Source organism: Giraffa tippelskirchi, chromosome 4 (assembly GCF_054371585.1).
Source record: "Giraffa tippelskirchi isolate mGirTip1 chromosome 4, T2T-mGirTip1v1.2.pri, whole genome shotgun sequence".
Classification (NCBI taxonomy): domain Eukaryota; kingdom Metazoa; phylum Chordata; class Mammalia; order Artiodactyla; family Giraffidae; genus Giraffa; species Giraffa tippelskirchi.
Window position 1 is genome coordinate 76,062,351 of NC_137278.1, and position 22,338 is coordinate 76,084,688.

General features: G+C 39.4%; 2 protein-coding genes across 5 annotated transcripts in view; both read right to left on the bottom strand.

Moving 5' to 3' along the window:
* DYNC2LI1 (dynein cytoplasmic 2 light intermediate chain 1) overlaps window positions 1-15,026 on the bottom strand; it is a 47,477-nt gene extending 32,451 nt beyond the window's left edge. For all 3 annotated transcript variants that reach the window (XM_081591963.1, XM_081591964.1, XM_081591962.1), the window contains exons 1-3: window positions 14,927-15,026; window positions 13,037-13,154; window positions 822-856 (exon numbers count right to left, since the gene is read on the bottom strand). In XM_081591963.1, the coding sequence (XP_081448089.1) occupies window positions 822-856; window positions 13,037-13,154; window positions 14,927-14,934 (161 nt within the window). In that variant the 5' untranslated portion in view covers window positions 14,935-15,026. The remainder of the gene's footprint in view (window positions 1-821; window positions 857-13,036; window positions 13,155-14,926) is intronic.
* Window positions 15,027-19,993: 4,967 nt separating this feature from the next.
* Window positions 19,994-22,338, bottom strand: part of PLEKHH2 (pleckstrin homology, MyTH4 and FERM domain containing H2) — a 108,971-nt gene continuing 106,626 nt past the window's right edge. For both annotated transcript variants that reach the window (XM_081591961.1, XM_081591960.1), the window contains one exon: window positions 19,994-22,109. In XM_081591961.1, the coding sequence (XP_081448087.1) occupies window positions 21,927-22,109 (183 nt within the window). In that variant the 3' untranslated portion in view covers window positions 19,994-21,926. The remainder of the gene's footprint in view (window positions 22,110-22,338) is intronic.

Consider the following 22,338-nt stretch of genomic DNA (forward strand, 5'->3'; position numbering starts at 1 on the left):
AAATAAGCCTTCAAAAAAACATCTTAACAGACTTTAGTGGCAACTGCAGAGGTGAGTAATGGCCCCTGCATGTAGTGGCAGCGCCTGGTGACACCATTCGGGGAACAGAGAAGGAGCTGGCAGTGTTGGTGGCTGTGTCAGGGCATAAGCTCTCTGCATCCAGGCCACGTGGGAAGCAAAGACAATAGGTTTATGCTCAGCCTCGATGTGGGGAGCTGGGAACCTAATGACTATCAATTTAATGGGGACACCAATAAAAGATTTTTTATACAGTTCTCAACTGAAAGCATAGCTCAAACCTCGGCATCATTTAGCTAATGAGAGCTGCAAACCAACAAGACTTTCCTTACCAACTTCCTGAAACACATATCTTAACCTGGTGGCATGCTTCCACGGTAAAGAAGGCTAGGAAGTACATAAAACAAATGGCAACATGTACAGTTTGATGACCAATAATGTGCGTCAAAAGCGTACCCATGAGCAATTCAAAGATTATGTTCAAACAATCATGAACTAGATAAAATTAAAAGAGTTTAACTATCAGAGTAGCATAGCCAAAACAACTAAGTACTATCTATTACAGATTAAGTAATTACGTTAATTTCTTTCCCCAAATAAGGAAATCCATTATTAATCCTATATAATTTTTTTTCTGCTTATTGTTGGTTTCATCATTAAAGGAAGATTGTAAAAGCCATAATATGGATTCACAAGAATTAGAATATTTTGTTTAGGTTGCAAAATGGAAATACATCTTTTAGATTCTAATTTGCCTCACACAACAAGCAAAAATGTATTTTAAAGTTTAATATAACACTTACCTGTCAAGACACCTTAGAATAATAGTAGTCTTTCCCTAGAAATTAAAAAAGAAAGAATACTGTGTTAATGTCACCCACATGTAAAATTTTATTATTGTTCATAATCGTGGCCCAAAATAGCTTTTAATCACTTGAATGATAAATTACCTGGAAACCAGAAACTTTCAGAATTGCTCCTGAGTTTGATAAGTGGAAAAAGTTAACTGTCAACTTTCCATCAGAGTGTAACTACACTGCTATTATTATAATTATAAAGTACCACAGATGACAAATACTAGAAAATCAAACCTCATTTTAGTGGTCAACTTGGCAGCTGTCTTAAATTTTCTCTCTACTCGTTTATGCTAATTACTGGTTAAGCTGATGATTATGTCTTCTAAAATGTTTTAATTCCAATTTGTTGAAGTGGAAATAAAAAAGGATAACACACAAATATAGGACATGTTGAAGAGATATTCCAAGTAAGCAATCCAGATACCAGGTTAGAATACTTTTTTTGGTTTGTCTTATTTCTAGGAGATGTACTTTAAATTTCTTTTTAGGAGTCAGGAAATAGAGGTTCTGATCCCATCTCAGCCACTAATCATGAAACTTAACCTCACATCTGAGCCAGGGACTGGTTTAGTGGTTTAAGTCACTGTTTGTTTGTTTTTTTTAACAGTGAAGCTTTACTTTTTTAAGACAATCTTTTACAGGAATATAAATAAAAGAGCAGCAGGGAAAGTTTACCAAAGGAGACCTTTAGGATTCGAAGAAAGCAGTTTAGAAAACTCTGGACTACCAAAAACACGGATTATTTCACTATATATGTGTTTTTTAAAGCCAAGGAACCTACCATACTTACCCCAAAAAAGATAAATCGTGACTCCAAATTACATCTGGGCTATGATTAAATTGAATGACTTTTTTGGTAGTAATATATATAAATAAATAATTGGAACAGTACTAAAATACATAATTGAAAGATATTTATTGGTAGGTGTTATACCAAAGTGAAAGACCACAAACAATCTAAATTTTCCAAATAGTGGACTGACTAAATTATGACCATCAATATAATGAATAACATGCAGATCATAGGAATAAGGTAGGAATAGACATATTGACCTAAATCAAATCCCTTACAATTATACAGTGGAAGTGAGAAATAGATTTAAGGGACTAGATCTGATACAGTGCCTGATGAACTATGGACGGAAGTTTGTGACACTGTACAGGAGACAGGGATCAAGACCATCCCCAAGAAAAAGAAATGCAAAAAAAGCAAAATGGCTGTCTGAGGATGCCTTACAAATAGCTGTGAAAAGAAGAGAAGCGAAAAGCAAAGGAGAAAAGGAAAGGTATACCTATTTAAATGCAGAGTTCCAAAGAATAGCACAGAGAGATAAGAAAGCCTTCCTCAGTGATCAGTGCAAAGAAATAGAGGAAAACAATAGAATGAGATTAGAAATACCAAGGGAACATTTCATGCAAAGATGGGCTCAATAAAGGACAGAGATGGACAGAAATGGTATGGACCTAACAGAAGCAGAAGATATTAAGAAGCGGTAGCAAGAATACACAGAAGAACTGTACAAAAAAGATCTTCATGACCCAGACAACCACGATGGTGTGATCACTCACCTAGAGCCAGACATCCTGGGATATGAAGTCAAGTGGGCCTTAGGAAGCATCACTACAAACAAAGCTAGTGGAGGGGATGGAATTCCAGTTGAGCTATTTCAAATCCTAAAAGATGATGCTGATAAAATGCTGCACTCAATATGCCAGCAAATTTGGAAAACTCAGCAGTGGCCACGGGACTGGAAAAGGTCAGTTTTCATTCCAATCCCAAAGAAAGGCAATACCAAAGAATGCTCAAACTACTGCACAATTGCACTCATCTCACACGCTAGTAAAGTAATGCTCAAAATTCTCCAAGCCAGGCTTCAGCAATACGTGAACAGTGAGCTTCCAGATGTTCAAGCTGGTTTTAGAAAAGGCAGAGGAACCAGAGATCAAATTGCCAATATCCGCTAGATCATCGAAAAAGCAAGAGAGTTCCAGAAAAACATCTATTTCTGCTTTATTGACTATGCCAAAGCCTTTGACTGTGTGGATCACAATAAACTGTGGAAAATTCTGAAAGAGATGGGAATACCAGACCATCTGACCTGTCTCTTGAGAAGCCTGTATGCAGGTCAGGAAGCAACAGTTAGAACTGGACATGGAACAACAGACTGGTTCCAAATAGGAAAAGGAGTACGTCAAGGCTGTATATTGTCACCCTGCTTATTTAACTTATATGCAGAGTACATCATGAGAAACGCTGGGCTGGATGAAGCACAAGTTGGAATCAAGATTGCCGGGAGAAATATCAATAACCTCAGATATGCAGATGACACCACCCTTATGGCAGAAAGTGAAGAAGAACTAAAGGGCCTCTTGATGAAAGTTAAAGACGAGAGTGAAAAAGTTGGCTTAAAGCTCAACATTCAGAAAACTAAGATCACGGCATCCGGTCCCATCACTTCATGGGAAATGGATGGGGAAACAGTGGAAACAGTGGCTGATTTTATTTTTCTGGGCTCCAAAATCACTGTAGATGGTGACTGCAGCCATGAAATTAAAAGATGCTTGCTCTTTGGAAGAAAAGTTATTACCACGTGACCAGCCTAGATAGCATATTTAAAAGCAGAGACATTACTTTGCCAACAAAGGTCTGTCTCGTCAAGGCTATGGTTCTTCCAGTGGTCATGTATGGATGTGAGAGCTGGACTATAAAGAAAGCTAAGAGCCAAAGAATTGATGCTTTTGAACTGTGGTGTTGGAGAAGACTCTTGAGAGTCCCTTGGACTGCAAAGAGTCCAACAAGTCCATCCTAAAGGAGATCAGTCCTGGGTGTTCATTGGATGGATTGATGTTGAAGCTGAAACTCCAATACTTTGGCCACCTGACGTGAAGAGCTGACTCACTGGAAAAGACCCTGATGTTGGGAAAGATTGAAGGCAAGAGGAGAAGGGACGACAGAGGATGAGATGGCTGGATGGCATCACCAACTCAATGGAGATGAGTCTGAGTAAACTCCGGGCGTTGGTGATGGACAGAGAGGCCTGGCATGCTGTGGTCCTTGAGGTCGCAAAGAGTCAGACATGACTGAGCAACTGAACTGAACTGAATTGAACTGAGACATATTGACACGGTAAGAGATGCATAATAGATTACCATGACCCTATTTTCAGTTAAAAGTCATCTCTTCCTTGAGATGCATATACATACACATACAGATAGAGAAACAAACAGAAGTCTAGAGACATATCACATGTTAATAGTGAATGTTTCCAGGTGATAACTTTATAGGTAATTTATTTTCTAAAGAAAATCAGGATTTTCTAATTATCCTACACTTTACATGTATCACATGTAGTGTATTTTTAACTTTTTGAAATAATGAGGACTATGACACCTAAAAATTAATGTATTCAATGTGCAAGAAAGTATACAGAATTACTGTATTTTAGAATTGGTAGGAATCTTAGATAATATCTAGCCAATCGTTTCAAATTCTCATGGTTCCATAGAAGTGATTTAAATTATTTTTATTATAATTTCATATAAATGTATAAGACCTGGTGGAATTTCAAATAAAAATAAACTCAACTCTGGGCACTGAAATCAGCTTTTAGATTATCATTAAAATAACAATCGAAATTTTAAAAATTCACTAGTAAACTGTTGCCGTTTGAGAAGGCATCCACAGACTCCTGGGTTTCCAAGTCCAAGAAGCACTGACATGGTACAAGTTCACTGAGCGACTATCAAAATGAACCCCACATTCTCTTCCATTACGTCCATCACAGCAGAAGTACAGCCTTCCTCTGACTTGTCATCCTTGCAACTCTAATTCCATAATCCTCTACATATCCCTTCATCTGGCATAATAATCTCCTCCCTTCTAAAATCCAGCTGCCCTGAATCCTCAACTTCTTCTTCAGAACATTCTACCTGTTGGCCTGCACTAACATATGACTATCTCTTGACCACTTCCTCTGTGGTCCTATTAAAGAAGGCTATTTATTCTTCATCACCCCCACATACTTCAGGGCTCTCCCTGCTCTCCAGTGCCACCTATAGGCAATTACTCTACTTCTCTTCTCTTGCAGGAATCTTAAGAGGCTTGTATCAGCCTACCCTCTTGGTTGTCATCTCTTCCGGCTCAGTCTACCTTCCCCTCTCAGCTACTGTCATTAGTCTTGTTCACTTCACCCCTCCATGGGCCTGGGTAACCCACCTATGACCCCGACCTCAAGGTGCCCTTTGCCTCAAGAGACTCTTTCCTTCACTCCACTACTGAGAGGCCTCCAAAGTCCATGTATCCTTCTGGGACACAGGCCGGACACAGAAGGGTGCTCTGGATACCTGGGCACTGACGCTGCCTGGTAAAGATGCAGCCTCACTGACACAGAAGTTAGTTCCTGACTAACTTCTGTAACATGCCTTTAACATGCCCTTAGGTAGACACATGAAGCACAAAAATAAAATAGTATCATATATACTATAACTGTTTCTCTCTATAATATATATATATAAGATTATATATATCATAAAATAAGATAGTCTCCAACTTAGGATAGTTCCATTTATGATTCTTTGACTTTATGAAAGTGAGAAATTGATACACACTCAGTAGAAACTGTACTTTTCCTGGGCTAGCAATACGTACTAATGAACTCGTCCTGTGATGGTGGGCAGCAGCAGTGAACTGCAGCTCCCAGTCAGCCCTCGATCATGAGGGGAAACAGCCAGTACACTTACAACCATTCTGTTTTTCATTTTCAGTATGTTATTCAATAAATTGCACAAGATATTCAACACTTTATTATAAAATAGGCTGTGTGCTAGACAACTTGGCCCAACTGTAGGCTGAGGTAAATATTCTGAGCACATTTAAGGTAGGCTAGGCTAAGCTATCAGGAAGATTCCCTGGAGGAGGGCATGGCAACTCATTCCAGTATTCTTGCCTGGAGAATCCCATGGACAGAGTAGCCTCGTGGGCTACAGTCCATGGGGTTGCAAAAAGTTGGACATGACTGAAGTGACTTAGCACACAAGCATGTAGGCTAAGCTATGATGTTGGTTAGGTCAGATGTGTTAAATGCACTTTTTGACTGACAATATTTATGGGGATGTAACCCCACCGTAAGTCAAGGAAGGTCTGTAATATAAACCCCAAATAGGATGAATATCAGCATCTTGGATCTGCAAGTCTCGACCTTTTTTAGACAATGTCATCAGCAGTTCTGTGTCTCTGGCCAGAACTTTGTAATCCAACCAAAGCTACATGAACATACGATACATCTGTTCCTGCTTTGTATGGCTACTTCCAAACCCTTTTTGCATCCCTGGGTAAACAACAGAAACTTACAGTGAGGGGGACAGGATCTCTTGCTACTAAAGTGTTCGGATGGATATGCTGTCCTCTTCCCCCTTATTTTTCACAACAATAAATAACCCTTTGAAACCCTGTGACAAACATCATTGCGTGTGTTAGTCGCTCAGTCATGTACGACTCTTTGCGACCCCATAGACTGTAGCCCACCAGGCTCTTCTCCATAGAATTCTCCAGGCAAGAATACTGGAGTGGGCTGCTATTCCCTTCTCCAGGGGATCTTCCCGACCCAGAGATTGAACCCTGGTCTCCTGCACTGCAGGCAGATTCTTTACCGTCTAAGCTACCACAATTCAATTATTCCTTAAATGAAATTCCTAAAAGTGAAATAACTGAATTTAAAAAATGAATATTATTTAAGATAATGACACTGACTTAGATGCTGACTTAGATATTTAAATGTCTCCTGGCTTTTATACTCAACTGAGGTAGAAGACCTTAATATTGTTAAATTATGAAATAAAAATAAAGTTAAAATATTTTAAACTATATTTACTACTATAATTTTTCCTAGATCAATGTAAGTACTAATTCACACTAAATATGGTATTGTTGTTGTTCAGTTGCTAAGTCATGTCCAACCCTGTGACCCCATGGACTGCAGTGTACCAGGCTTCCCTGTCCTTCACTATCTCTTGGAGTTTGTTTAAACTCATGTCCATTGAGTTGGTGATGCCATGCAACCATCTCATCCTCTGTTGCTCCCTTTTCCTCCTGGCCTCAATCTTTCCCAGCATCAGGGTCTTTTCCCTGAGTTAGCTCTTCACATCACATGGCCAAAGTATTGGAGCTTCAGCATCAGTCCTTCCAATGAATATTCAGGGTTGATTGCCTTTAGGATTGACTGGTTGGATCGCCTTGCTGTACAAAGGACTCTCAAGATCTTCTCCAGCACCACAATTTGAAAGCATCAATTCTTTGGTGCTCAGGATTCTTTATGGTCCAACTCTCACATCTATAGACAATTATTGGAAAAATCATAGCTTTGACTATATAGACCTTTGTTGGCAAAGTGACATCTTTGCTTTTTAATATGCTAAGTTTATCATAGCTTTTCTTCCAAGGAGCAAGCGTCTTTTAATTTCAATGGCTGCTGTCACCATCTGTAGTGATTTTGGAGCCCAAGAAAATAAAATGTTACTGCTTCCACTTTTTCCCCATCAATTTGCCATGGATCAGATGCCATATCTTAGTTTTCTGAATGTTGAAATTTGGTATTAGCTAAGTATAAATTTATCTCATTAACTTCAAGTTCAATGGTTCCATGACCATGAATTTACACAAAATGTCTAAATATTATTTTCAAAATGTAATTATCCTAATAGTAGGTGATAAAAACAATAATAACTTATTTTATATGTAAAATTCTTTCACCTGAGTATTTTCCAATCATGTCTCAGTGAGAACATTAATGTTATAGTCAACATTTTGCTTAACTAACTTCCCCTTATGGTACACAATACTTATATTTCTCAAAAGATATAATGTATTCTATGTGAAATTATCTCTCTGTTGATCTTAAGGGTTTGATAAACCTGTGCACACATCAACATATGGATTTTGGCTGACTTTTGCTAATCTTTGTGGAGATAACTGACATTACTAGAGTAAGAAATGACAAACAGATTTTATCTCAACTGCCAACACTTTCTTAGAATGCTATGGATCAGATTTCATCTTCAGGATCAGCAGAAAAGGGGAACATAATTGATAAGATGTGTGTGGAAGATGTGTGCGGAAGATGTGTGCCTACGATTATCTATCCCTTACAGAACCATGGAAAGGATCTGATGATAACCAGATCTTAGACAGTGGAGAACTGGAAAAGCAAAAACATGGAGGTCTAGATAGCTTCCTTTCCTCTCTTCTACCACCTAGAGATTGAGGTTTAGGGTGAGAAAATAAGCTCTGGGAAGTGAAAGACTAGTCAGTGATAAAGTTTTCTGAGCCACAGTCTAAGAATATTAGAATGATTAACCCTTTGAAAAAAATATTTTCTGCAACCTTTATTTTTTTCCCTTTCCATTATGGTTTATTATGGGACACTGAATACAGTTCCTGTGCGATACAGTAGGACCTTGCTGATCTATTCTGTATGTAATAGTTTACACAGAATGTCTATACCTTGATAAGAGATGAAACATATGTCAGAAGGATCAGAAGATCATGCCTAAAAACTTGACAAACAAATGAGATTAGAGAAAGCAAGAGAGAAAGGTCCAGATAAACTGAGATGTCATTAGTATGACATTAACAAAAAAATTTTAACAGAATAATGGAAGAGGGTCCATGTATTTCACAGGACAAAGCAGCTGAGACAAGGCCTTAGAATAATACATTACAACCACAGATGCAAAACTGTGCAAGTAATAATAAGTGCAATATTATCACAGAAAAACAAAATGACCTCATATATATTACCAAAGCCTGTGGCATGAATGAGTGCAATATATCACTGTAAAGAATAAAAAGAGGAGGAAAACCGCAGCACACATTGTGTATTTGTATGGTAACTGACAAATATGCAGGGAGTGGCAGCATAAACGAATGTATTTGGATGAAAATAAACGAACACATGAAACTTGTGACAGTATACTGGAGATTGCAGCCTGACCATATGATATCTAATGGCACACATCACAAGAGGAATACAGATAAAGTATAACTGTGTAGGGGATATTAACTATTCAAGATGGTGTCTAACTCACTTTGAATTGAGTTTTCAGTCACTCCTAACTAAAAGAGATAACAGACTCACACAGAAATTAGGGTTAGAGAGAGGTTAAGTGATTCATTCCAACCTAGAATTCTATACCTAGATAAACTTTCAACCCAGAGTGAGGATGAAATAAAGATATTTTAGATGTGCAAGGTCTCAAAAATTTTACTTCCCATGCATACTTTCCCAGGAAACTACAAAAGAATGTACTCCTCAAAGACACACTTGAGTAAACCAAGAAAAAAGAAGACATAGGATCCAGGAAACTGGAGCTCCAACACAAAGATGCAAAGGGAATCCCCAGGATGTTAGGGAGGGACAGTAGCCATGCAGCTACTTGTGAAAGAGATACTTAAGTTAACCCTGAATACTGATTTAGCTCAAAATGATAACCACAACGTTACTGGAAGTGCGAGTATGAGAGAGATGTGGAAGTAAATAGTCTTCTATCAGAGATTCAACAGGTAATGTCTAACATTGTGTTTATGGAAATAGCCCATAAGCACCTTATTCAGAAGTAAAGAAGTACAATTATAGATGAAACAGTAAAAGATATGAAAATGGTGGCTTTGAGGAGAGATTCCAAACTGTGTGCAGAGGCTTGTTATTTTGCTTTACACGCCTTTGGATAATCTTTTGGATAATCTTAAAAAAAAAATGTTAAGTATATTTATTATTTTGCCATGCCAAGTGCAGAAGTATGATTGTTTCTTTTCCCCAAAGTTTAAAACTTCTTTGTTTTTTATTTGCTTAGTCTTTATATGTACCTTTTTTTTTTTTTGGCCATGGCTGTGTGGCCTGCAGGATCCCAATTTCCAGACCAGGGATTAACTCATCCTGTTGGCAGTGAAAGCAGAAAGTCACAACCACTGGACTGCCAGGGAATTTCCTGTAGCTTTTATGTGCATTAGTTATCTATTGCTGCATAGTAAATTACTCCCAAACTTATCAAGTTTTAAAACAACAGCCACTATTTCACCCGGCTTCTCAGAGTCTGGAATCTGTGAGTACCTTAGTTGGATGGTTCTGGCTTAAGAATTTTCATAAAGTTGTAGTCAAGATGTCATTTGGAACAAAAGTTATCTCTTGGCTCAACTGAACTGGAGAATCATTTTCCAAGCTCCTTAACATGGTTGCTGGCAAGAGGCAATCAGTTCCTTGCTGGCTCTTGGCCACAGGCTTTAGTTCTTTGCCATGTGCACTGGACCTGCATACAACATGGCAGCTCGCTTCCTCCAAAGTGAAAGATCAAAAGTGAGAGGTTACCTAAGACAGGCTGCCTTGTGAAAGAGAGCATTCCCATTGTTGGACATATTCAAACCTAGACTATACAACCGCTGTCTGGAATGGCTCTCAACCTTTTGATGAGGTACTAAAACCCTGGGGAAATCTAATTTTCCCCCCAAAAGCCACCAGTGCACATACACAATTCTGCATACATTTCTAGGGAGTGCATGGACCCCAAAAAGTAATTCCATGGATCCCAGGGTAAGAATCCCTATTGCAGAAGACTAGACTATCTCCAGGGTTCTTTCCATTTCTGTGACACTAATTTAAGATAAGTGAAAGTAAATGTACTATACTCTATATGGTTGGTTCATATTTTTAATATATATATGCTTGTTTTAGCTATACTAGTTATCTATAAATATGACCATTAGAATAGTATTTATGGTTCTTTCGTGCAAACTGGGAAAAGATGGAGAAAACCACTAGACCATTCAGGTATGATCTAAATCAAATCCCTTATGACTATATAGTAGAAGTGAGAAATACATTTAAAGGACTAGATCTTATAGACAGAATGCCTGATGAACTATGGATGGAGGTTCATGACATTGTACAGGAGACAGGAATCCAGACCATCCCCAAGAAAAAGAAATGCAAAAAAGCAAAATGGCTGTCTGAGGAGGCCTTACAAATAGCTGTGAAAAGATGGGAAGCAAAAAGCAAAGGAGAAAAGGAAAGACATACCTATTTGAATGCAGAGTTCCAAAGAATAGCAAGGAGAGATAAGAAAGCCTTCCTCAGTGATCAATGCAAAGAAATAGAGGAAAACAATAGAATGGGAAAGACTAGAGATCTCTTCAAGAAAATTAGAGATACCAAGGGAACATTTCATGCAAAGATGGGCGCAATAAAGGACAGAAACGGTAGGGACCTAACAGAAGCAGAAGATATTAAGAAGAGGTGGCAAGAATACACAGAAGAATTGTACAAAAAAGTTCTTCACGACCCAGACAACCAGGATGGTGTGATCACTCACCTAGAACCAGACATCCTGGAATGTGAAGTCAAGTGGGCCTTAGGAAGCATCACTACGAACAAAGCTAGTGGAGGTGATAGAATTCCAGTTGAGCTATTTCAAATCCTGAAAGATGACGCTGTGAAAGTGCTGCACTCAATATGCCAGCAAATATGGAAAACTCAGCAGTGGCCACAGGACTGGAAAAGGTCAGTTTTCATTCCAATCCCAAAGAAAGGCAATGCCAGAGAATGCTCAAACTGCCGCACAGTTGCACTCATCTCACATGGTAGTAAAGTAATACTTAAAATTCTCCAAGCCAGGCTTCAGCAATATGTTGAACCGTGAACTTCCATATGTTCAAGCTGGATTTAGAAAAGGCAGAGGAACCAGAGATCAAATTGCCAACATCCGATGGATCATCGAAAAAGTAAGAGAGTAACAGAAAAACATGTATTTCTGCTTTATTGACTATGCCAAAGCCTTTGACTGTGTGGATCACAATAAACTGTAGAAAATTCTGAGAGAGATGGGAATACCAGACCATCTGACCTGCCTCTTGAGAAACCTGTATGCAGGTCAGGAAGCAACAGTTAGAACTGGACATGGAACAACAGGCTGGTTCCAAATAGGCAAAGGAGTACGTCAAGGCTGTATATTGTCACCCTGCTTATTTAACTTCTATGCAGAGTACATGAGAAACGCTGGGCTGGATGAAGCACAAGTTGGAATCAAGATTGCCGGGAGAAATATCAATAACATCAGATATGCAGATGACACCACCCTTATGGCAGAAAGCGAAGAAGAACTAAAGAGCCTTTTGATGAAAGTGAAAGAGGAGAGTGAAAAAGTTGGCTTAAAGCTCAACATTCAGAAAACTAAGATCATGGCATCCAGTCCCATCACTTCATGGCAGATAGATGGGGAAACAGTGGAAACAGTGGCTGACTTTATTTTTCTGGGCTCCAGAATCACCGCAGATGGTGACTGCAGCCATGAAATTAAAAGATGCTTGCTCCTTGGAAGGAAAGTTATGACCAATCTAGACTGCATATTAAAAAGCAGAGACATTACTTTGCCAACAAAGGTCCATCTAGTTAAGGCTATGGTTTTTCCAGTGGTCATGTATGGATGTGAGAGTTGGACTATAAAGAAAGCTGAGCGCCGAAGAATTGATGCTTTTGAACTGTGGTGTTGGAGAAGACTCTTGAGAGTCCCTTGGACTGCAAGGAGATCCAACCAGTCCATCCTAAAGGAGATCAGTCCTGGGTGTTCACTAGAAGGACTGATGTTGAAGCTGAAACTCCAATACTTTGGCCACCTGATGCGAAGAGTTGACTCACTGGAAAAGACCCTGATGTCGGGAAAGATTGAAGGCAGGAGGAGAAGGGGACGACAGAGGATGAGATAGTTAGATGACATCACCGACTCAATGGGCATGAGTTTGAGTAAACTCCAGGAGTTGGTGATGGACAGGGAGGCCTGGCGTGCTGCAGTTCATGGGGTCACAAAGAGTTGGACACGACTGAGCAACTGAACTAACTGGGCTGTCTAGTCAGACACAAGCACCCCTTCCTCCGGGCTCCTGTGGCCCAGGTCAGGACACACCACTTGACAAGAAGAGGCAGGTTGGGTGTGTTAGTTCCTACCCTTCCATGAGCAGGGCCCAACCAGATTTAAAGTAACCAGCAGGCTGGACATTGGTCATCTGGTTTAAGAGTTGAAATACCTAAATTTTTACCAAAGTATTAGAATAAATGTTACCATTGGCTATTAATTCATCACAATGCTTGCAGTGAAAAAATTACAAAAAAATGCATTACCCCGTTTTTACTGCCAATGAAGAAAACAGACTTTTCTCCAATTTCAACTCCATCACCTTCACTTCCACTACTTGTCCGTTTTTCCACTTCAGCTTTTGCAATTTCCCAGAGAGTTTCACTATATGAGAGAAAGATAACCAAAATTCAGAAAAACAAAAAGAATCCTTACAAAAATTTCTTTCCAGCCCAGAGAAGTTTCATTTCAATCAGATTTATAAAACAAACCAATATCATTTGTGGGGGAGGACAATGAGCTGGTAAAACTTTGGAGGATTAGTCATTTTCTGTGTACTAGATGGAAGAAGAAAATGATGAACAGAGCCTTTATTGCCAGGATCTGAGGTTGTTTTATTTTGGGACTCCCGGCCAGGGCTGAAAGCTGTATGTGTTAGCTTCTCAGACACACATGAAGGTACAATGCCTTTTGGAAACATACAACTGGAAAACCACCAACATCTAGGAAAAGGGGGAAACATGTAAAACCAGTTTACCACATAACCTTTGCTACCTGAAATAGTTTTAGTTTTTTTAAATTATACATTTTTTGGCTCAAGATTCCTTCTTTAAAATATAAAGGGAGAAAATCACCTAAAATTCCTTTTGAAAATCATCCTTTCATTCACCTCTCTACACAGATCTTTTTTTTTTTAAGTAAAGCCTAAATAAATTATGGCGTACTGAACTAAAAAATATGAGTAAGATTTCATGTTTTATCCGCCTGAATCTACTACTTTCTGCATAGAGTATGCCAACTTGAGTAAATTATCTAACCTCTCTGGATCCTTCATTCAACAAATATTTATTGAGAACCTAATATACTCACATTTCTGTGCTAGTCCCCAGGCTCACTTTTGTTTCTTCTCCTCTAAACTACTGATTAAAAAACAACACCAACTTCATAGGATTGCCATGATTGTAAAATGTGATAATTCATTTAGGTTAGGGCCTGGCCTATATATAATCACCTAAAATTAGTGAGTGTTTATTTTTCAAGAACCAGGAATTGAAAAGGGGGTTCTGCACTAAAATTCACACATTTACTTCACAGGCGAGCCCCTAAGAACTCAGTCTGGGCCTGTTTGTTCTTCAATTACACCCATTTCTTCATAATATGATTATCTCCTTTCCAAGTTCCCAGCAGTAAAGAGAAAGAGGTGTTGTAACCGTTTACTGTGATGAGAAGCTTAAGGTTCATAAACTCAACAGAGATCACACAGCCCATCCACAATGTGAAAAAAAAACCCAGAAATCTCGTTCTGTGAAGGACTCCAGTACCACACTCTCCCCATGATGTCATTACAAGTCGTTCAGGGAAGTTTTAGCACGATCTTGAGAACAAGTAACTAAAATAAACATCATAGAGAAGAGCTAAAATGTATCTGATAGGTGATTAAAACCCCACCCCCTCCCCTTAAAATGTGACCTTACAGTTTTCACAATGTCTTCACTACTTTCCCCTCCTTTATCTTTGTCCTAAACCCCTGCACCCGCACAAGAGGTCCCTGAGGAAGTGGGTTTGTGGTCTGGCTCACCGCCTGAAACCCTGTTCCTAGAACATTCCCGGGCCCTCAAAAAACTCTTTTTGAAGAAATGAATGATTGGAGTTGAATCATCTTTCAACATCTCTTAACTTTCCCACCTCTGGAACTTTCCTACTTGCTTTGGGCAGAATCCATACCCTCAAGGATAGTACCTTGACCAACCAGACAGGAACCGCAAACAGGACAAACCTACAATGGGTCTCGCGTGTAACTCCTCTCCCCAAATATACTGGCAGCGGCCTCTCCCTCCACCGCCGCTCCCCGCCCCACCCCATTCAGGCTGACTCGGGAAAGAAGGGAGGCTCTCGAGGGTTGCATAAACCAGGCTCAAGTAGGGTTGCGGGGATACCTGGGCATCGTGGCTTGGCCGCCCCAGTGTCCTGGTCGCCGCGGGAGGCCCAGCCTAGAATCAGCCGCACGGCGAACTCGGAGAGAGGCCGGGTTACAGCAGGGTATTGCGTTGCCATGGTAGCTACGTCACAAGCATGGGTTGCGTGCGGAGTAGAGGCATCATGGGAAAGGTAGTTTTCAGCGTTCTTTTCTCGTCTCAGCTTCAGCCGTTTTGGATGGGAGAGGAGACTCGTGGCAGTAAATCTGGGACTTAAAAAACTCTGGGCCGGAAGTGTTCTTTTATATAAAAAATATTCTCCTGAGTACCGAATATTTATATGCCAGGGGTCTCTGGCTTCAATTACTTTTCTCTCCCCAATAACAGTGATTTGGGAGTGGAGGAGGAAACAATCTCCTGAGCTGTTTTCTACTGACTTACTAGAGGCAAAGATTTTAGTATTTTCCAGCCTTCTGTTTGTTTGGTTGTTTCAGATTGTGTAGAATAGCACATCGTTTGAAAGTGAGAGAAAATATTAGTCGCTTAGTCGTGTTCGATTCTTTGCGACCCCACAGACTCTATCTAGCCCGCCAGCCTCCTTTATCCATGGAATTCTCCAGGCAAGAAAACTGAAATGGGTAGCCATTCCCTTCTCCACGGGATCTTCCTGACGCAGGGATCAAACCCAGGCCTCCTGCATGGCAGGTGGATTCTTTACCATCTGAGCACCAGAGAAGCCCAGCACATTGTTTATTAAGAAGTTAATAAAGCAAATGCATCTCCGTAATACTTCATTTACTTATATCCAAGTCAATAACAAACACTGAGTTATTAATATTGCTATATGACACACAAACTAATTAAAGGAAGCCAAAGATATAAACTATTGCAGAGAGGTATGATTTACATAAGAACAAGTAACTAGGTCTAAAGGAGTTGGTGAAACTTTCACGGCAGTGACAGTGTTTGATCTGTCTTGAACGCTGACCCAGGCTCTCTAGCCCAAGATGAGCTGATTGTTGGAAGGATAAATTTCCCTCTACTGTTCTGCCATTTGCTTAGTCTCTATTGCATGATGTTCAATAATATGAAATTTGGAGTAAGATGGTTTGAAGTCCTGACTCAGCCACACTAAGTTGCCACTAGGGATAAATTACTCAATTTCTCTGGGCCTTAGCTTCCATTCTGGAAAAGCAGGAAAAAAATTATGAGTTTTAAATGAGATAAATATATGTAAAACATAACTTATATGTGTCTGAAACACTGTTTTAAGTGCTTAATACCTGTTATGGTACGGTAAGTGGTTGATCAGCAGCTTTGAAGAAACACAAGGAAATGAAACAGATGGAAATAAAAGGCACTAACTTCTCATAAAACCTTTGGGGACAAACTTCTCCCAATACTTAGGTGCATTTTGGAGACACAGAAGCTACAGTAATACATAGGAAGGGAAGTAATGGAGGGGAGTTCAAAAGAGAAAGGATGGTAGCAAGGGAGGCTGACACATCATGGAGTCAGCATCTATTATATATCCTGGGGCTAGCCCACCTATAAACTCACAAACTGATGTGGGACAAATTGTGATAAATCATGATGGCTGGGGTTCTGGAAATTTATGCCTTTTGCATGTTACTTGGGAAGCCCTATTGCTATGGATAACAATAATGGCAGCTAACATTTTTCCAATGTTTTCTGTGGACTAGGCACAGTATTAGCAAGTTAAAGTTATAATGATAACTGGGACAGGTGGTTGAAGAAGTGAGTACGGTAACCAGGTGAAGGTTATCTGGCTGGGCCCTAATGACCAGCATTGATTCAGGACTGAGTCACATGATTCACCTTGATCTGATTAAGAAGATGAATTCTGTTTTCTATCTTTTTGCCTCCTGAGGCTTCATCAGTTCAGTTCAGTTCAGTTGCTCAGTCGTTTGACTCTTTGCGACCCCATTAACTGCAGCACGCCAGGCCTCCCTGTCCATCACCAACTTCCAGAGTTTACTCAAACTCATGCCCATTGAGTCGGTGATGCCATCTAACCATCTCATCCTCTGTCGTCCCCTTCTCCTCCTGCTTTCAATCTTTCCCAACATCAGGATCTTTTCCAATGAGTCAGCTCTTCACATCAGGTGGCCAAAGGATTGGAGCTTCAGCTTCAATATCAGACCTTCCAATGAACACTCAGGACTGATCTCCTTTAGGATGGATTGATTGGATCTCCTTGCAGTCCAAGGGACTCTCAAGAGTCTTCTCCAACACCACAGTTCAAAAGCATCAATTCTTCTGCACTCAGCTTTCTTCACTGTCCAACTCTCACATCCATACATGACTACTGGAAAAACCATAGCCTTGACTAGACGGACCTTTGTTGACAAAGTAATGTCTGTGCTTTTTAATATGCAGTCTAGATTGGTTATAACTTTCCTTCCAAGGAATAAGCGTCTTTTAATTTCATGGCTGCAGTCACCATCTGCAGTGATTTTGGAATCCCCGAAAATAAAGTCAGCCACTGTCTCCACTGTTTCCCCATCTATTTGCCATGAAGTGATGGGACCGGATGCCATGATCTTAGTTTTCTGAATGTTGAGCTTTAAGCCAACTTTTCACTCTCCTCTTTCACTTTCATCAAGAGGCTCTTTAGTTCTTCTTCACTTTCTGCCATAAGGCTTCATATTTGGACAAATAAAGTGACTTTCCATGGTAGTTGAAAATTGTTCAAGAGTTTACAAAGATTAAGACTCCTCTTCCGGATCAGCCCAAGAAGACTCACAGATTTCAGTGGTGGTGATGGAGGGGGAGATAATTTTATGCTGCTTGCTGAATGAAGTGAGCAATTATGCAAAAGGTAAAGGTGTGGGCAGAGTATATTTGGTGACCTGTGAATAGTTTGAGGTAGAAGTGTCTGGTGGGGCTAAGGTGGGAGAGTAAACTAGGCAGGTAGATTGGGCTACCGTGAAAGATCTTGCAATCTGGATTTTACCATGTTGGTTGCTGCTGCTGCTGCTGCCACTAAGTCGCTTCAGTGGTGTCCAACTCTGTGCGACCCCATAGACGGCAGCCCACCAGGCTCCGCCGTCCCTGGGATTCTCCAGGCAAGAATACTGGAGTGGGTTGCCATTTCCTTTTCCAGTGCGTGAAAGTGAAAAGTGAAAGTGAAGTCACTCAGTCGTGTCTGATTCTTCGCGACTCCATGGACTGCAGCCTACCAGGCTCCTCCGTCCATGGGGTTTCCCAGGCCAGAGTACTGGAGTGGGGTGCCATTGTCTTCTCCACCATGTTGGTTATGAGAAACCAAATAAGATTTCAAATAGGGGTGTGCCATGACTAGACCTTTCCAACAAGTTGGCTGTCTGCATCAGGTGGCCAAAGTAGTGGAGCTTCAGCTTCAGCATCAGACCTTCCAATGAGTATTTAGGGTTGATTTAAGACTGGTTTCATTTCCTTGTTGTCCAAGGGACTCTCAAGAGTCTTCTCCAGCACCACAGTTTGAAAACTGAAAAGACCCTTGTGCTGGGAAAGATTGGAGGCCAAAGGAGAAGAGGGCAGCAGAGGATGAAATGGTTGGATAGCAACACTGACTCAATGGACTTGAACTTGGGCAAACTTCGGGAGATAGTGATCGACAGGGAGGCCTGGAGTGCTGCAGTCCATTGGATCACAAAGAGTTGGATGTGACTTAGTTACTGAACAATAACAACAACATGACTAGACCTTAGTTCAGTGAGATAATTTTTTGTAGCTGTGTGAAGGATGCTTCAGAGTCTGGAAGTCATATATGGAGGCTATTAACAATAGCCCAGAAAGTGACAGAATTTTAATATATTTTCCTTTTTTTCAAAGTTACATAAGCTTATTGTAGAAAAAATAGTATACAAAAAAAACAAAGAGGGTATAATAAGCAAATGCCAGAAGTAACAACAACATTTTGATGTTTTTCATTCCAGTCTTTTTTGCTCCAAGAGCTGAGGTTTTACTGTATAATTAACATTCTGATTTCAACATGTATTTTCCTGTATCAATTGTTCAAAAATGCATAATAAACATAGCTTTGATGGCTGCATAAGGTTCCACTATATAGAGTTTTAATAATTAAGTGCTCTTCTATATGAGTGTTTAAAGTTAAACATGAGTTGAGCTAATCAGAATCCTTCTCTGGAATTTTTCAAACAAGCATTAAGAAAATCAAGTCATTCCCTCTCTGAGGGAAACTGGCAATATTTCCTGCTAAATGAAGTACTCTGTATCAGTAAAATCCCTTTCTTCCTTTAGGGAAAAGAGAATGGGGGGAATGTGAAGGGAGATGAGGTCCCTGCGTGAACCAGTTAGCGGAAAAGCTGCTTCACCTTGTTAGTTCAGCTCCTCGTTTTCGCTTCCTCAGTCCCCGCATTCCTAAAGCCTTCGGTCCACAGGAATCAGCCCAGAGACTCAGCATTGAGAAGTCCAAATTCCATGACAGCTGGGGGTGGGAGCGGGGTGGGTGAAATGTGTTCTTGGCATCCCACAACACTTAAAGCCTTTTTCTAGAAAAATATGATTATACGTGGTGGCTAATTCTTCAGGATTATACTTCAGTACAATTATGGGCTACAAGTATTGTTCCAGGAACCTGACTACCATGTGTTTTTTTTCTATGGAAAAAAATGTCCAAACAACCACTAACAAGCACTTTTTTCAAGCCAAGACTTTGTAAGTTGTGACCAACTTTTCTTATAAATTGAGAGTTAAATTCATTTCTAAGCTATGGCAGTATTTGACTTCAAGGACACACACAGACACAAATCTAGAACATTTAAAATAAAATTTTAGACAGTCCAATCAACTTACCTATAAGGAGCTTATTACAATATCATGGGAGAACGTCATAATTTATACATATTGTATATATGTCAATAAGCATATATATATATATGATAATTGCAATTTGTCCAAACAGCTTCTTTTTATATGGATAAAGCAAAGCAACATAGAAGACAAAGCATGACTGCAGGAGAAGGAGGTAATAACTACCATTTTCACTAGTAGTACACTTCAGCTTTGACAATGAAAACATTAGGTATTTCTTGAAGATTATTCAAAAGATAATGCTTAAAATGGGTTTTGTAAATCATTTATTATGATTGAAAGGGAGGAAAATGATAGGAGACAAATATTACAATTAAACATGTAACATTATTCTCTTGTAACCAATCATAATAACATACTTTGAATTTTTAAACGGCTATATAAAAGTAATTTCCCAGAAAATAAAATTTTCACATCATCAGTTACAGAAAATTGATTTCTTTCCATCAAAATATTTTATCTCTGCTCTATCAAAAATAAATGCCAAGTCTAGGGTACTACCATTTAAGCTAAGCCTTCACTATTCATTTAAATTAGAAGATTTTAGGGGGGGCTTACCACATGGTGAACTAACTCCTGCCTGAGAATAAAGTCCTCATACATATGTAAAAGCTCAGCCAAGCCTCTGGCTCACCAACTAATGATTATTAAACGGTTTTCTGGGAACTCAGAAACTCTACCGTATCCCAGCCAAAAGGTGCCTGAGAGTCACCCCAAACTGGTAACCAGTTTATTCTCAAAAATTAATTTGCTTACACAGTGAGTGGCTGTGGCTCAAAAGATTAGGAGAACTAGTAAATGGCAATGTATTTCTATGGGTGGTTTTGACCTTTGTCATTATCAATAAAGCACAATCTTACTTGATCAGTGTATTTCTTGGTTCTGCTCTAAGGATGCTAACGTAGGATGGAATATTTTTAAAAGGCTTAGTGTGAGAATAGTACATTGTCACAGGGAGAAAGCAGCAAAAAAGAAAACAAGAAGGCTCGCCAACAAATTAACTCAGCAGCTAACTTTTTTTTTCCCAACTGGTTAAAAAAATACCATACACAAAGTGATAAATATATGTCCAACATATAAATAAAAAATATTCTACACATAAATAAAATTAAGTATACTCATGATTAATATTTCAATTAAACATTTTTACAATATAATTTTCATGTCTTATCACAGTTTCATTTTCATCATGAATAAAAATAAGTACTTTATTTTGACATAAACTGGAATGTACTGACCATTTATGTAACCTAGTAAAGCAATAGGTTTCTAGACTCAACAAAAATTTATCTCCTTTGAAGAAGAGTTACTTTCTCTTTTCTTTAAAAAAAATATTTTGGGGAATTTATTTTCAAACTATAATTTAAAAGACTGTGTGAAGCAAAGCTTTAAAATTTCTTTGTTTTCAAAGATATTATTATTTAACAAAGCAAGGTCAAGATGACCCAGCACCAATGGAATGAAATGTGGGCAATATTCCAGTGAACTTGGGTTATGTTGATAGCCAAGGAATGTCAGGAATCAATGTTTCATTTTAAGTTTTACACTCCAGTGATCTGAAAAGGTGACAGGGTATACTTTCTAAAACCACATTGGAGGTTCTGGTTACCTAGCGCCTGCTTTTTCACACAGTGATTCATAGAAATAAAAACTTACCCTTCAACACTACCCAGCAGCTGTTTCTTAAATTGTATACTCTACTTCTTTCTAAACACCATATCATTAATTAAAAGCACATTTAATTATAGTACATAATTTTTTGGCAGTGAACATGTCCAAATAATCAACTGGTTTGCCAAATGAGAGTTTGGCAAAACTCCCTTGAATCTCCCTTTCTAAAGATTGTTAGAATATTTTTTTTTAAGAGAAAAAAAGCCTTGATGTGTCTGATGGCAAAGGAAAAGGTGATGGAAAAAAATGGCAAATTTTAACCCAGTTAAGCTAAAAGAAAACCAGCATATGGGAAAATTTGTTTAGGTTTTATGTGTGTGTTTGTTTAAATTTTATTACAAGCATTTATTTGAATATTTATAAATCAAATGAAAGAGAGTAACTCCCATTATTTTTAAAGAATGGACTACTACTGTGTGGGTGTCGTGCTGCCAGAGTGTAAATGAACTTTTTTGAAGCTGATGAAGCCATTGCTTAGAGGACAGGGGTAGATGTTTAGGCCCCTGAGCTTTCAGAGCAAAGTGGGGCCTTTGGTTGGTCTGCTGGTTGCCAGAAGGGGCTGGCTTCCCATCACCCTGGCTTGGAAACCCTGGGTCTGAGCTGAGAGCAGTGCTGGAGCAGAGAGGTGGTGAACCGCCTTTTGCTGGTAGAAGTTGTTTATGTAGCTGGCGATCAATAGGGTGATTTCAAGAATCTAAAATAAGAAAAGTGGAATTGTTATCCTCTTGAGAAGTTCTCATCATTTTCAAAAGAGAGTGAAGGGTTGGCCATGAGTGGTCTCCATCTGCAAGTGCCCAGGCCACCAGAATTCCCTTTCAACCAGATCAAACAGTGGAGTACAGCTGACCCTTGAACAACACAGGGCTTAGGGACCCTGACACTCTCAGCAGTCAGAAATCTGTGTGTAATTTTGCAGCGCCCCT